The following is a 17312-nucleotide window of genomic DNA, read 5'->3' on the forward strand; positions in this document are numbered from 1 at the left end:
TCCCTCCCCCATCCGATCCCATTCTGCCATTTTCATTACAGCAATTGAATAACCCAGTACTCCAAATTAGTATGCATATTAAGGTAGTCACTCAGCTCGACATCGACAGTATTATTGCACCTGTTGACCGATCAATATGCCAATGATAAGATAAGATAAGATAAGTAAGATAAGATAAGATAAGTAAAACTTTTTGATCCCAAAGGGAAATTCAGGCACTCGCTCATAAAACAATGAAAAAGTTACAAAAATGCCACTATACCCATTCCAATAAATGTAAACCACCATACACTCACCACTATACTGATACCAATGCAGCCACTGGTAATTTACAACCCCCCGTCCCGTCGTTATATAATAAACATATTATAATATTGAACAAACGGATGATTTCTTTTTCTTCGGTTTCGGCGAGGACGATGAAGGTCTTTCCGGGATGGACACGGCGGCACTACCAGGTCTCTCGGGCATAGACTGAACGCTGCTGGGACGAACAGGTTTGGCTTCATCTTGCACATCAGGAGAAGGGGTTGTATTTCTAGAAGGTGTTGGTACAGGTGACTTGGCTGGTGCAGGCGGTGGTGTAGATTCTTCAGAAGTTTCAATGACCACTTCATCGGGTTGAACATAATCTTTAATTTTAGAAACCAGTTCGTTGAACTTCTCATCCTCAAAATTACGCTGGCTAACCTCCTGTGTGAAGTCGATATACAGCAGTTGAGTAAACGTCATGCTCATTGGTCCAGGTGGTGGCCACGTCATACCTTCTTCCAGTAGAAGCGGTATGATTGGTTTACGTAGAGCGTCTGATAAACTGACTTCTCGTCTGCAGTTTGCAGATAGCGCGTACTTTGATGTAACACATGAAAGAACAACCTGTATGGAGAAATATGTGTATTTTAGTAAAATGTGCATACGGGAGTATAAAACGCACAAGGCACATCATTAATGACCCATGCACCCGATTTGACAATATGCCCAATATTCATATAGCGCATTCTTCGTGGTCTATATTCTATGGGCAAACAAACCAGAAAAATTGCCAGATTAAGACCACAGACAATAACATAAAATTGGATACTTTTTTGTTTTCGATAAGTCAGAAATTAAAGAGAAATATATATGTATGTATGTAATACCACGAATCAACTAAATGCATCAAAAAGATCACAGATGCACCTTCCACGAAATAATTATATGTACAGAAGAAGATGGTATCGCAACCTTGAAAGCATGGTACAGGCACAGCCGTGTCCAGGGGTAGAAAGCTTCCAAAAAGTTGGGGGGGGGGGCACAAAATCAGAGGGGCACTTTCTCATTCTACAACCACCACTCGTTATGCTATAAACCGATACTCACCGGCCATATCACTCAAACATATATGATGTGTTAGTATTCTATCAATACTATTATGGTGCACGTGAATAATTCAAATAAAATATTGAAATTAACATAGGCTTAAGATATCCAAAAGACAGTTCTTCATCAAAGGGGTACATTTTATTTGCCAGTAGGGCACATTTGCTATTTTGGAAAAAAGTGAGGGGCACGAGCCCCCAGTGCCCCCGGCTCCTATCCCCTGGCCGTGTCCCCTCATGTGAAGCACCCTTCGGCCATACACTTATATACTGATAACTCTTTATGAGAACAATTCTAACTAAAATCATAGAAATCATTTCTGCGTGGACCTAATTTTCTCTATTAGGCAAATAAATCCTGCCAAACCCGATTAGTTCATGTTTACCTCTGCATTCCTAATCCCTTTGTCGATTTTAGCAAACAGAGGATCTCCACCTCCCATCTGCATGATATCTAGCCAGCAGGGAAATCCCATCTTAGTCAGTTCGCTGAAGAGCTTCTTAATCTGAGGCTGTTTACCCCATTGATAGGAAATGAAGACTGTCGGGTGTCGATCAGTTTCCTGTGAAAACGGAAGTAGAAAAGTAAAGGTTAACCACGACGTTTTCGGGTTCACTTTAAGTCATAACTACAAAACTAACAATCTTAACAAAGGTTCCCGTTTCGGTTGTGACTGTTTCAGCATTATACTAAAATAGCCACAACGTGGAGTGATGAAGTTGAACAGTGCTTCTTCTTGAATTGTAATATTTGTAACTTTATAGGTGCATGATAAGGTATTTTGTCCCTACCCTGAGACATTAGATGTTCCTCAACACCCACAGATCCGATGGGTGCGGTTCATTGACTGTTTCCGCGTGAATTTTATTATCACAGGGGCTATGTGGTAATGGATAGAATGGAACCAAACCAACCCAACCGTTGTGTCATGTGATGAGAAAATGAAGTAAGCATATGTACAACATATCTTTGGTATAGTCCATCAACTGCTCCATACTATCCGTCTTATGGTGTGATATGTTAGTTGGCTACATATACTGTGACACACAAACACTGCTTACTTCTGTGGTCCCATTAGACTGGGATGGTGTGGTCTGTTCCGCCTTCTTCACCACTTTCACCTCCGGTGCGTCATCGATTTGAGGTAACCAGTTTTGGTATTCTGCAAAAGACGAATCATTACCCTTTATTCATTTGAATATAAAACATATGTCTCATTCTTGGAAATTGTGCTTAGTACTCATTTTTGTAAACACAAGTACCAACATTTCTTTCCATGAAAATGTTAATCTAGTGACAAATAATTCGTAACTCGATGTGATGATCCTAATGGTCAGCCTCGTGTCATTTTAAACAATAGATAAGACCACCAAATAGTTCTCGTGCTCACCCTCATACACACCTCATTAACTTTTACATTTAAACTCACCTTCCGTTACCATTTCAGGATCAGGCGTAGCATAATAACCAATCTGTCCAAGAAGCTCATGAAACCTGTCATCTGGCCAGAACTTTTTCCCTCTGACGTACTCGCCCTCCGAAAAGAATTGAATGTAGAGGAGCTGGGCAAAGAGCATACTCATAGAACCTTCAGGAGGCCAGGGAATATTCTCAATCAATATAGGGATTATAGGTTTGTTAAGGAGGTTGGCAAGGTTTACCTACAAGGAGAAGAATAAAAATGAACCATGACCGTTGCATCGTTGTTTAAACATACGACTGGGATACATTGCAAAATGGCGCTCCTAAATTATTTCATTATTATAGAGATTCTTTATGCATGGGATTCTATTGCAAACGACGTGAGTTCGCCATTATAGCGATGATATGATGAGGTGCGAAGGGAATTTGAAAGTACATAGCCTTTATAGGTTTTAAGGTTTTTATATAAGTTTTTAGCAGTTCGACCAAATACATTCCCAACATTAACTCAAGAGCAAGTAACATTGGAATGATACCCAATAGTACATTTACACTGTTGATACAACATTTTGCGTTTTCCTTTACTAATGTTCTCTTAAGAATGACTCACCTCCTTGTTGCAATTTTCTGATTTGGCATATTTAGTGGTCACCATACACAGAACCAACTTGGCTGCCCTCATGCCCTCATTGATCTTAGCAAAGAGCTGGTCTCCTCCTCCCATCTGACCAATGTCCAGCCAACACCCATACCCAGCCATCTCAAGATGGTCCTTGACCGCCTTCACCTCAGGTTGATGGTCCCACTGGTAACTGATGAAGACAGGACATGGTTTGTCTGACATCTCACCAACCGGCTTGGGAACCATTTGATCTGAGATGAACGGATAGTTGATTAAGTAAATTTGAGAAAGGATAAATCCATATTTGAGTATATTTGATCTGTGTCATGTCAACGTGTTAACTTGTTAAGAACATGCTTTCATGTTATAGTTACGCGAATCTTAAGAAGAACACAACAGGATTCATGGAATTAGAAAGGAAAACACCCCCTCACACCAAGCTCGACCCCACAGGTTCATTAGCCATGGATTTAGCAATGGTTCTGGCTCCCAGTTACACCAATAGACAACAAGCTAAGACAAGTCCATGTTAAAATGGATCCACTAGGCTGCTGAAAGGTCCAAGACGTTCACGTACAGGGACTCTAATTTGACGAGAATGCTCATTATTATCAAATTAGTCTCAATGTATCAAACAACAAGAACTTAGTAGGATGTAATATCTATATTCGTTCATGAAACTCGATCATAATTTCAGTAGGGCCCTTTTTTGTCAATGTCATATCTGTTGCTAGAAGCTGGTTGGTAGTGCACGGCAACCTTCTCTGCATTTCCCTGCCATCAACATTTTCTTTTTACTATGTATCCGCTGTAAGCTATTCACGTTACATCAAACTTTGAAACAACCTTACCTGCTTCTTCTAAAGCTTTTTCTACGATCTCAGCTGCCTCTGTCCTTCCCATATCTTGCAGAGCGGTCAAGATGGCGTAGGTTGCGTCACTACTCTTATGAGTGGTGTACCATTCAGCTAATATAGCCATGGTAGGGTCAGGAGACAAGGCCCAGTTACGGACGTCTTCACCAGAATAACCCAGACGAATGGCCAGGTACCTCCAGTCATACTCGTGCTCGGGGTTAAGAATCTTAGAAACGTCACGTGACCACTTGGGCGCATTTGTTATCGTCTGAAAAAAATAAAATGAAAGAGTTATAATTAACTCATTAACGTCACAGCCAAAATAAACATTAGAGAACACGATGCATGGTTTATCCACAAGATGGGGTCAAAGTTTGGAGTGCAAAGAAGGATAATAAACTTTCAAACCCAAGGTGTTCGCTCAGTGATCGTAGTCATTATAACGCTTATTGTGGGGGGGGGAGGGGGGTTTACACTTGCGGTGCATTGGGGGCTGGTTTGAGGTCTGACCAAATTGCATGGATATGCTCTCCTAATTATTAAATTTTCTATACCTGATCTATGCTTATATTGTCGGCATAAAAGTCATGAGGTTAAAAGTTAAAATGACGTTCTAGACAGAAAAGTAAATGTAAATGTTTGAAAAAAGAGTCTGAAGGTGATACCTACCTTGTGATCAATTTCTTCTACTTTTTCTACAGTCTCGTCGACAACAACCTCCAGTGTTTCCAGTCTGTCTCCTTGTTCCGTAACTTCATTCTGAACATCCTCCAGCTTCTCGCCTTGCTCTGTAACCTCTTCATCCAGTCGTTTGACATCATTCTCTGTTCCGGTTACGCGTGTATCCAGTTCACCTATTTGTTCTTTTTGCTCTGCCACGTTTGTACTCACATTTTCTAAACTTTAAAATTAACATAAAAAGGAAACCACTGACATGTTTGAGATAGAGATTTAAACACATTTATTTATATAGGGTTATGTTATGGACTTTCCCATTGTGAAATGTGAAACTAGGAAATGCTCATTGATTGAGTAGAATCTGTACATCTTCAGAATGAACGCATAGTTGTTTAATCTGATCATTTCTTTCGCCAAAACCTTATTGGAATAGCAGACACCATTTCTCTAACACTATTGTGAGTTATGAGCATTATGAGTTGAAAACGCCACCTTATTATGCACATGTAGAAATCGGAAGCGACGGACCAGTGGAAGAGGAGTAAAGATAATCGTCAAAAGTTTCATAGTATAGGGAATTAGGGAGTGTGAAGGAATTGAGGGGGAAATGTAAATATACGGAAGAAGGCCATGTGGTAAAGCACTTCAAATATCATTCTTGAAAACGCAAACAATAATTATGTTGAACACTGATGCTGCGGAAGTAACGATTGAATCCATTCAAATTACACGTACCAGGCCAAAGACATGATGAGGTGTCTGTACTCCCGAGTCAGGTGTTCATAGCGTATCGATGTTGTCTGTTTGTAAAGTCGCTCTAAACTTGTGACAATACAGCTTTACTGAACAACGCTGTCAGTATATGGATTAACCCCAAAATTGATCTATCTTGTTGATTCTGCTCAATTTTTGTGCACAAATGTTTCAGTCTGTAAAGTTTTTTTTCTTCCCATTTACCATATACAATAGAAAATTTGAAGATGACTTTTTTCTTTAAAAAATCATATTGCTCATGTACAAATGTAAGGGGTAACGGGATATCCAAGCAGTACTCTGTTTTAGAAGATAATGTCGGTAGCAGCCGGACAGAAAGTTGTACCGCACGTGTAAAGAATTAACATAAAGGAAACTTACGTTCGGTCTTCCAGGAAGTCTATGATACTCTGGACCATATCTTGTAGTCCCATCTGGGTTCCATTTTTCTCTGCCTCTATTGCTGCTCTATGTTTCTTTAATGGTTCTTTGTGAGCCTGTCCAATTCGTTTCATCTCCATCAGAATCACAGTCTTCCACATGGGATCAATGGTTTTTAACTTCTTCGCCATTAGAGTCAAATATTTGTCGGCCATTTTCTAGTAATGTTATAAATAATTACATTATATGAGTCCGACTTTTAGTCTATTCAGACGGTTGTTTAAGTGACGGATATCAATACATTCCATTTGGGTGATATATGGATCCACAATATCCCTCAATTAATGTGACAATTATGCTTGACCAATAGCCAACTAAAGATACCGGTAGATAGGCTACTCAAATAATGTACTAAATAAATACTAAATTCTTTACTTCATGTAGTCCTACATATATATTATGATCGTCACAGTTTAGGCTCTTCTTTCGAATTGTTTTATCTAAGTCATCAATTCCGCTATCTCACAGTCAAATTAATAACCAGACTAGTGGTGGTAAACTCGGAAAATTACCACCAGTGTTACTATATCACATGTGTGTCGTGAAAATTGAGTTAAGTTGAGTTAAGCTATTGAGTTAAGTGACCTACACACAATGCACGACATATGCACGACACACACACACACACACATATATATATATATATATATTTAGTATACTCTAGTATAGTATCTTACTTCATTCATTCTCCCGATATTTGCAATCGTCTTACAGGCAGAAGCTACCGTCATTGGATTCTTTTCCCACGCATCTAGTAACTGTTTGCTGTACTTCTCAACTTCCCCTGGGTACACTGCCGCAACTTCAGCGATAGCCATGTAGGCAACATGAACACACGACGTACTTTCGAGGTCCTGTATGACAGTGCCAAGTATTGGAACGATTCTCTGGAATCCAAAAATTATACATACAATATGTTTTTATGTAATCAAACAATACAATAGTATGTAAATAATAGATTATGGCATATATTCTAATTTCTATTAACACTGTAGACATAACTATCTTCTAAATATACAGAAGGTACAGAATACCAACATCTATTTTAGTTCGGGAGGTATCGTTCGATGCTTCCTGATGTACAAGATTGAGGCCTATAAAAGAAGTTTAAAGTAGAGTAGAGCTTATAGTTCTTGAAGTATTAATGTTCTAATGTTTCCATCAGAGTTATGTTACCACAGATCGAGCAGACTGAGTTAAAAGAAAATACCTTTGGCTCTCTCTTGGCGACATCTCCGAGAAACATATAGAAATAAGTTTTCTCAGAGTCGTCCATGTCATCAGCGGCTTTTTCTGCAAGCTGGTCAAAATGTTTCATAACTTTCTCGGGTGCATCCTTGTACAAAGGTTGTAAAACCACTGAAAAAAAACAAGTAGCATGTGCTGATGACATACTTCTGATGATGATTAAGATTGATAGCCTATATAAATAGCCTATACTTAGGCTATACTTATATGTATGTATATATATATATATATATTGAGACTATAGTTGAGACTAGTAGTTGTAACTCAGAGTTTAACGAGTTGAGAGATCATCAGACAGCTCAAATATATATATATATTTATATATACATAACCCCACCCGGGCTAGCTAAATTGACCACCAAACAATAGGATATCAATGATAAGTACTTGCACCACATTCAAAACAAGCATAGTTATACTATACTTAAGCAAATTACTTAAGGCAATCCCCTCGAATTATGTCGTAGTTGTAAATGAACTTACATCCAAGTGTTGACCCTTTCCCTTCTAAGTAGACTTCCATGACTGTATCGGCGCAGGGTATTAATAGTTCTGTTTGCTGGTAGATACAACCAATCGCAGTAGCGGCCATCTCCTCGAGCTGGTCATTTTCACATTTCATCAGTTTTACTGCTCCAGGAATAAAGGCCTTGATCGCTGATGCATTGCTGAAGCTCTATGAGAGGCAAAATGGTACCGACATATTGAAACAGTTGCGCTTAAAGATCATAAACTGACTCCACCCCCCCCCCCCACACCCCAACTACCCCTCCCTTTCTAACCCACGACCAGTCCCCAATAAAACATTCCTAATAACGTGCACCCAGTTTTTGCATAATTCCAACTGTTAATGCACCCGAACCGAATTGTACAGTTGCTTATAATAGCGTTTTCGACTTGAATATATTGCGCATTTATATGCATCTGTGTTAGAACATGGTGACACGTGTTAGTCACATTTTATTGCGGCCTGTGTTAAAAAAATATATAAAAATATATAAAAAAATATATATATAAAAATATTATTAAAACAATATATATATATATATATAATACCACTACGATTTACTGTATTGTATCTTTAACATATCTAGCTCTCGCATGCTCCCAAAACATAACACGTGTTAGTGTGTTATAACACCCTGGCATATAAATGCATAATATGCTACACGTTAAGAACAAATATAAGCTCACACCTTTTCGGCTTGGGTGGTTAATGATACATCAGGAGAAAGCATATAATGTGACAGAATTGGTGATGTTTTCTTCACCCATGATATTTCACTTTCAGTTCGACAACAGACTATAAAACATATTTGTAATTTGTATGGTATCAACAACTCCCTGCCTATAATTTGACGTTAATATCCATTTATTACATAAGCAGTGTAGCCTATACATCTGTCCTATTCTGTCTGTAACCAGGAAGTTGTTATGGAAACAACTCCCCGATTGACTCACTTGCATGACTGTACTAGTGAGTATGTTCATTGCGACTGTGCCATATCCAGACATTGGTTGACCATCCAGATCCTGCTCGATTGTGTAGTTAAATAACTTGGATAGCTCATCCGGGGCTTTTCTATAAGAACAAATATAGTGAGAAAGAATATTACAAAGCTCGATGCTATAATCAAGCTAAGATCTAGGTAAATTATCAGTGGGCGGATTGAGGACTGAATCTGTGAACGAGCAGAGAGACGGATGGTCTACTTTCCATTGAAGGGAAAGATGAAACTTTGTATGTTACCAAAAATGAAACAGGGGTATTTCTATTTCACGAAAAGGAGCACTTTCAGGAGTACTATAAAAGTTGGCCCCGTGCCTACTTAACCACCCTCACCCCCTAATTCCCGTCCACCTCACCTTGCACCCTCTAACGGCACATCAACCTTTTTGTTCAAATGATTTTTTGTTACGATCATACTGGTATTCCAAAAAAGGTTTCCAACATCGGCATTGTTTAATTAGAGATGAAACATACACTAATGTATACTTATATTTCACTCGTTAATCTGGTCGATGATCAATCCTAAAGCACCCAAGTGGGTGCATGTATCTAATATCGTAACTACCAACTATACTATACATGTATCTTCATTTCAAGAAAAATATTGCTAATTGGTATGCGAACTTACACGCCTTTCTGCCCTATTGAACTGATGGTAGAGGCTACAAAACGGCTCTTGCTCGACCACTCTGAGATATCATTTCCCTCTCTTTGGCACCATTCCAGCATCGCCGTATATAACTCTGGGAGTTGACCTTCAGTACCCTATACAAATCAAAATAGATTACAATGATATTAGTCTGCATGCTATTAAGAGCTATAGTATAAACCTCGATGAGTGGGATCCAGTAAAAGTACACGTGGAAGAAAAGTCCCATCCACAAATTCTCTCTCAACCAACTGGAATAAAGAGTAGGATTAAACGGATTCAATATTACTAACAGATTAAAATGGAACGGAGGGATGGAGACAGTGTGTCATGATAGCACGGGCTCAGTCAAGTTGGAAGGAAGACGAAATTCTAATAAATCATAATGTTTTCTCCTAAAGTGACATCTTACCATCACAAGGTGGAGTCGATGATCGCATCCAACAAATCCCTATGTCAAGTTACAGAGTGTTTGATATTTTAAACAGTGTAATTTTTTCACTATGTGATGATGCCAAATGATAGGATAATGGATCTCACCCACCGCGTAATGCAAAATAAAAACAAATAAAAGGAAAATAAAACAGTTTGGGTTCTAATTATGTAGATGGGAGTATTGGTATGTGGTGGGTTTCAACGAATGCACCCACCACGTCGATCAAGAGCAAGTCAAGTAATACAATCTGAGAATTGTTCGGTACTACCTTAGAGACGAGCATTTTTGACAAGTGATAAGTTTGTGTTTAACAAGGAACACAGTGTCCAATTGACTGATCCGTACAAATTTCTATTGTGACGCTGTACTTACGTCATAATTCATATCGCTGGTAGCATGAATGCCACATCCAAGAACGTAGCCCATTTCATCCGTTCTCTTGTAGGAAGCTATTAATAATCCCATTATCTTCTTGTTCACTTTCTTTATAATTTTGTCCCGGCTGAAAAAAAAGCAATATACACGAGTGTGTCAAGTTGGTTTTCCATTTAAATATACATAAAATTCATTGTCGAGAAGTAAACGTCAAAAGGGTGAAAGTAAACACAGGAATCAAGGACTTACGATCAATTCGTCAACAGAAACCCCACCGTCCCCCACCGGGTCACAACACCACCCCCACCCTCTCTCTACACTGAGCAAATTGGTGAAAATATTATCAATAGTAACGGTTACAATTTGTTACATTTCAGATAGATGTCATTGGCTGTTTCCTGATTACCAATTCAGTCAACACTTTTAATATCTTATGAATAAACTTACACGAAGGCCTCTATCATGTGTTCTATGCAGCCTTGTAAGGCCTCTCCGATTTCTGTGTCGGCAGGTTCTCGATCTTTCGACCACCAGTCATCTTTCTTAGTTCTTACTAGTGCTACCGGTTTATTCAGAATATCTACGATAGCCTCGGCTTCCTTGACTTTGCCCTGTGGGATAGGTCGATTTACAAATATATTAAATTGTCCAATCGAGAAACGTGTTTCCAAATATATATATATATATATAAAAAAAATGTATATTATGTACTTATGTATGTGAATAAATTTGTGTCGACTAAAGTTCCTATTCTAAGTTGCAACATATATGCAATACACGGCCGATTTAAAGACGTTATCAATACCTACCTTCCAATCGACATAATGTTTGGACTCAAAAATAGTTTTTGCCAGCTTGTAGTAATCTTTTCTCTGTTTGCTGATGCCCTCTGTGCAAATCTTAATAAGGATGTCAGCATGTTTCCCTTTACTGTAAGAAAGAACGAGACCAATAAAGTGAAAATGCCAACATCATCATGAGGATTGAAGAACAAGGATCAAAGGTCACAGATCCCACCCTCCCACCCAACACCTCAACACCCCCCCCTCCATCTCCAACATTTCCCATCCTTATCTCGTTCAGTTGCACTTTTTATACAACTTACATAAACAAAATCGAACAAAGGTATTCAATATGGAATATGATAATCAGATTTTTCTATTCATCACATTCTGGTGATTATCCCATCTTCAAAAAAAAAACGAATCACTCACTCACCCGCCCCTCCCCCACCCTCATCTTCGTCCCCTCAAAGGCCACTTAACTGTGGAAGGAAAGATGATAAAATCTGAAATAATGCCATGCGATGAAAATCTCCACTCGCCCTATTCCCCTCTCCCACTTCCCACCTCCACAACAATACATACCACTCCCTGCCCCCGTCCCCACCCCCGTCCCCGGACTGTAAGTAGCGGATGATACTGTTACATATCTATATATTAAACTCAAATTAAAACACGTACGACTTTTGACAGTTTTCTAATCCAGGATTCTCGATGGCGTCACACAGATCATGCACCTCATCATCAGTGGTGTCTTTATTTGTTGAGCTGACCGCATTTAAGATTTCTTTTCCATATTTGGCGATGGAGTTTTCTTCTTCTTTGATTTTCTCGATCAGTTCTTCCAGTTTACTCATGTTGATTTAGCTAATGGAAATTTTAGTAGTTTTTTACCAAAGAGTGCTCTGAAAAATCAAAATCAAAAAGAGCTAAAGTGTATATTTTGACAAACAAGCGGACAACGTTGCAGATAATCTGTATATATAACTCTTAATATGCTAGAAAATAGAAATAATGGTAACAGCAAGTAATCAAAAAGTTCAACAGCATTTAAAGTTACACTGAGATCATTTTACCAGTCTATAAATGTCAGGATTTCTTTTTTAACAAAGACAGAAACTTCTGCCAGGTACTTTAACAAACCTTGCTTTTCAGACTTTTCAGAATGTTAGAACTATTTTATTTATTAATTTTATTTATTTCTTAAACAACATATATAGCTGTACCTGCATGTTTCAATAATTTATAATTACTTACAAATACAACAAATTTCGCCCAGAAGAAAATATTTTAAAAAAAAGGAGTAGGTTAAGGCCTGTTTTCAAGTCGCTGTGCATGATTCTAGAATAAAGAGTGTCGATAGTTGTTTTGCTAGAATTTCTACTTGGAATACTTACTCGAGTTTCTAGGATCAATTTGTTTACAATATTCATTGTGCTTTAGTATTTATGAGGGAGGACACAGAAAGATCCATCCATTAGCCCCCCCCCCCCCTTCTCACCTTAGCCCTTATTCTTCCTTTCAACACGATGTACACACGCTTGCACTTGAGGCTCAGAACGATAATTTGCCTGAGTAATTATTTATCATTATCACTCCCCCAATTCCCCCACCCCTATCCCCTACCCCCATCCCGAATCCCCACTGACAAGTTCATCGTTTTCTACACTAGATCAAAATGTTCTTCTTTACCAGTTTAGGTTCTTCAAGATATACCAAGTGTGTCTGCGTGTGTAAATGTGTGTATATTCGCTTGGAGACCTATATTGGGAAAATATGAAAAGTACTTGAGAACATTTTAATCAATCCTGTCAAGACCAACAAACAGACTTCTCTTTTTTCAATACTATAGCAAAGAGACGCTTTGATCAGTATTTGTTATGTTTACACTTGTTTTTGTGATTCGTGCAAGATGATTCTTTCTTTTTTTCAATTAAAACAAAAAGGTTAGAAATCGGGGGCGTATTTTTTACGCCAAACAACGTGTTTATTACGTCACTGTAAAACTGTAGTAGCCTACTTATATTTATAAACAAAAAAATGCTATAAAAAAGCAAATATGATAACATAGTTCACACTTCCAACTCAAATATGATGTTGTTATTATTTGGGTTGTCATCGTTGTTGGCAGAAGTAAAATATTTTCTTTCTTAAAGTTGTACCTATAGCAACCATCCATCTTCGTAATTATCATCAATCACATAGCAACGGTATAGTTTGGAAATTGACATGAAGTGGTCTGTCTTATTTGATTTAATGATGAGAGGACTGCGCAGAGGGTGAACAAACTGTAAGTAAGTAATGATAACATTAACTTAATTGAAAGTGAATGGTATCAGAATAATAGAGTAACAATACTAAATCATTCCGAGTCATCTACTGATGACGTAAGTTACGAAAAGCAGAAGCGAATCAATATCATGACAGATTGAGGTAAGAGTGAAGTGTAAATTAAAATGTCACTTAAAGTCATCTGTACAAAATCATCAAGCCATATCATAACTTGACAAAATTTGTAAATGTTAGTAAGAAGATATGTTCATAAAAGTGATTCTAGTAATACAAATTATAGCAGAAAACGAGGAGGTTGAAGTTAGACAATTCAACTAATGATCAGTGTTTGATTACCAACTTTCAGTTGCTGTTGTTTTGTTCTGTTTTTTTGCTGTATTTTTTGGTTAAACCGATGGTACAAACAAGATAGATGTATTATCATTTGACGCCAGAAATTTGTCTAGATGTTTTGTGTGGAAAATTACAAAATCAAACCTCAGGCCTTCTTGAAGGTTCGATGATGCTACCAAAGATAACATATTGTAGTAACTTGCTGTACAAATGTCCCCTGAAGCTAGAGGATATGTTCGTGTTTAGTATACTCTTTCAACTTTGAATGATTGATTATCGGGGATGGGTGTGGCCTAGAGATCACTAGAGCCGATTCCAGATGACGGGGATCTTACCACAGGAACCATTACAAGTTTAGACGGGATTCTGAGGCATTTAATAGACTATATAAATTAGTTGTATAATTACGTCAACACGAAAGGTTGTACTATAATAAAAACTCCTTTGTGTGTGTGTGTTTGTTGGGGTGAGTGGGGGTCTGGATTGGGATTTGTGTAGTGTTGGAAAAGGTGATGTGCACCATCTCCAGGACCCTTCCCCCCCCCATTCCTCACCCTTGGATCCCCTCTTGATCACTGACTTTTGCGTAAAGTTTCTCGGTGTGGCAATATCTCGGTTTGGCAAAGTGTCCTCGGGTGGCAATGAAATGAATATTGGGACCATTAAAAAGAAATTCCTATATGAAGTTTTGAAGAAATGGTATTGTGAAATCGTCATTACAGGTTTGTTCAAAATATTTCACGTAAAATATTGGTTGAATCCAGTTTCAGTTTGCGTACCCCCCCCCCCCCCCACCAATGTATGTGCGTTCTACATTATATCCAATCAGTGTGTATTCCACTTCTATACAGCATCAGCGACTGCGTAGGGTTCAAGGGACGTGCATTAATCAGCCGGAGCTGCATTGATCAACAGGACGATTTCTTGGGGAAAGGGGTAGAACACTGACCGCGACCCCCCCCCCCTTGTAAAAGAGCTAATAAGGCATATACTTAATTAGTTGATTTGCATAAATATACTAGACAGTCGTGAAAAAGTTAATATTTAAACCTTCAACACATATAGTGACTCACGGAAATCTCATAACATCTTATAAGAGATAACGATACCAAAAGCAATTCGAATGTTAATGCTTTGTGATCTTTGTTATGCAGAAACAACATGAATATTCATGAAAACCACATTTTTTTATTGCTTCCATTATAAAAAAAAAATAAGGCTGATTGAGTTTTGTATACAATATGATATTGAAGTGCAGTATACGTGTGATATCAATACACTGTGTTACCATGTAGCTTATAACAAGGCCAAGTATTGATTTTAATTGTGATCAACGAATAGTTGAAAAAAAAAACACCAGGAAGTCTATCAAATGAAAATCAATGCATTGTATAGCATTAATATGGAAACAAAATTCTCACTGTGCGAATCCTGTATAGGCCGGTGTTCAAGTACCGTACTGTATATGTTGGGAGTAATGATAAAAACTAGTTTTTACAAAGAGACCTTGTTTATCTGACGTTGGCTATAACAAAGTGGACTTTAGACCCCGATAATACACTATACACTAGTAGCTTGGTCCGTTCTCTGGGCGCGAACGTCCTAGTGGTTTCATGGTAGTGAAATGCACGAATGGCGATCGATGGATTGGCCTGTAACTTTATGGAGCACGGTGAAATGATTGAAATATATACCATTTTTAATCAATAATCAAAGAAATTCACAACCCCCCCCCCATATTTTTAGCTTATTTAATAAATACTTGAACAATTTATTTTTAAAAAAGCGATTTCGCGATAACGATGTTTATAGTAGCGTACTGACAATTAACCACAAGATGTTCCCTATTACTCAAAGATATTTGCTGTTCTGTATACATACACCTACACCCCCCCCCCCCACCCCAACCGGTCGCATTCTTCAAATTGTAAATTCGAAAGAAATGTGCATTCGGATTTGCTTTGATCGAGCAAGAAACCAAGACTTTTGCTTTCTAAATGTAATTTTGTTATTGATGTAAAAGGTGCATAAATGCATAAGGAATATTATGTAAGTTTTTTTATATGAGTTCGAGCATATTGTACATAATGGCATTACCATAATAGTCTGAGCTGACAAGCTAAAAAAATATAGGAACTTGATTTCAGTCAACCCCCCAAAATAGGCCTATGTTTGTCTATGATTGACATTTGTGAAAAGTTATGATACAATTAATCAGTTGTAAATGGTTTGATTTATGCGTTCAAGCAGAGTGACCGGTACGGGTATATACAAGACTATAACTGACTCTATATAGTTCAGGTCAGTCATATAGAATGGTTTAGCTGTATAAATGAATGTATTAGGTCCAACTCGTCCCTGTGATATAAAGATAACCTTATTGCTTTTCGATGAGGTGAGAGTCACTGGTCAGATAACACAAATGATTAGTCAACATTCTTTCTTCAGCTTCCGTTACCTCATTACAATGTGTTGAGTGTAAGGTAACGTTTTAACAATTGTATAACATATAAGTCGGTTCGACCTTATCTGCACTAGTAAGCAATCTTAATGAAGCCCAGGTGACCGCAAATATTTACTAAGCATCCCTACAGTCTGAAACATTTTTTTGTGTTGACAAATTGTGGATTCAAACGGAATCCTGTTCAGAGAAAGGCCCGAGAATGCCATATATTATAGCTCCGCCATTAAGGTATAGGGCAGCATATTATAAGGTCCATTTCAAATTCATATTTAATCCAAATGAAAACACCTGTGCTCTATAAGCTCAATACGTCCTTCAACCCCCTGCCCCCTCCCCCTAGCTGAACGGCGCTCCTATCTTATCTCACGGTCTATAAGATTCTATCTTGACCCTCCTTTGTGTGAAAAAACTAAATACATTTAGATATAATCTAGGCATCCATGCATGTATACAGAACATTAGCGTATTTCTTGTAGCGCTGATAGAGCAGTTCCTCTATATTATTAGCAAGTTTTTGTTACTTGGTAATAACTGAATTGATTACAAACCGTCGTTAACATCTTATTAATTTATTGTATGATGATAGATATTTAATATCTATTTGTAAATAATATCCTTTTTTATTACACTTACCGTATATCTTAACATTTTCGGTTCAGACAAAACAAAATGCCTTTAAAGATCGTTCCTCTTCAATCAAATAATTGTTTTATCCCAATGGTAGTTGTTCAATGAAGCCATGTACCACGTATAAAGGCTACAGGGTTTGTAATGGATAAGTCGAGTCAGCGAAGATTACACACACACTGGTGGTCAGTTTACACACGTTGCCTCGGAGCTGATATGATGAGATAAAGCGAGGTTTGCGTTCATACAAGAATCGAAGACGAAAATAATAATTCAAATATTTACCGGCGTTGCTATAGAAGCCATGCTATGCAAAGAGATACATAAACTACACGATTACGTTTGCGGTAGTGCACGCACATCAATGGTATATTCTATATGAAGATCAACGTCACGTGACAAGGTGTGTGTATAGGTAGGTAGTGAGTTGCCGTGGAACATAGAAATAATAATTATAATGGCAT

The 17312-nt window shown here is 37.9% G+C and overlaps 2 protein-coding genes and 1 long non-coding RNA gene across 4 annotated transcripts in view; 2 read left to right on the forward strand and 1 right to left on the reverse strand.

Annotated features, from left to right (window-relative positions):
• Window positions 1–17312, forward strand: part of LOC139978967 (uncharacterized) — a 42844-nt gene that overhangs the window by 4650 nt on the left and 20882 nt on the right. The gene's annotated exons all lie outside the window — the stretch shown is intronic.
• On the reverse strand, window positions 37–17226 carry LOC139978964 (uncharacterized). The gene is made up of 18 exons (XM_071989568.1): window positions 16855–17226; window positions 11814–12037; window positions 11160–11280; window positions 10798–10961; window positions 10348–10477; window positions 9519–9655; window positions 8842–8962; window positions 7864–8056; window positions 7343–7491; window positions 6810–7019; window positions 6073–6290; window positions 4930–5161; window positions 4255–4528; window positions 3392–3654; window positions 2789–3020; window positions 2421–2521; window positions 1745–1921; window positions 37–876 (listed from the first exon to the last, which is right to left on the reverse strand). Exons 2-18 carry the CDS (start codon window positions 11987–11989, stop codon window positions 367–369), a joined length of 3408 nt encoding a protein of 1135 aa, XP_071845669.1. The 5' UTR covers window positions 11990–12037; window positions 16855–17226; the 3' UTR covers window positions 37–366.
• Window positions 381–2943, forward strand: LOC139978971 (uncharacterized). Its single transcript, XR_011797060.1, has 3 exons — window positions 381–497; window positions 2236–2305; window positions 2807–2943. It is a non-coding gene; the product is annotated as an uncharacterized lncRNA (long non-coding RNA).

Source organism: Apostichopus japonicus, chromosome 13, assembly GCF_037975245.1.
Source record: "Apostichopus japonicus isolate 1M-3 chromosome 13, ASM3797524v1, whole genome shotgun sequence".
Lineage (NCBI taxonomy): Eukaryota > Metazoa > Echinodermata > Holothuroidea > Aspidochirotida > Stichopodidae > Apostichopus > Apostichopus japonicus.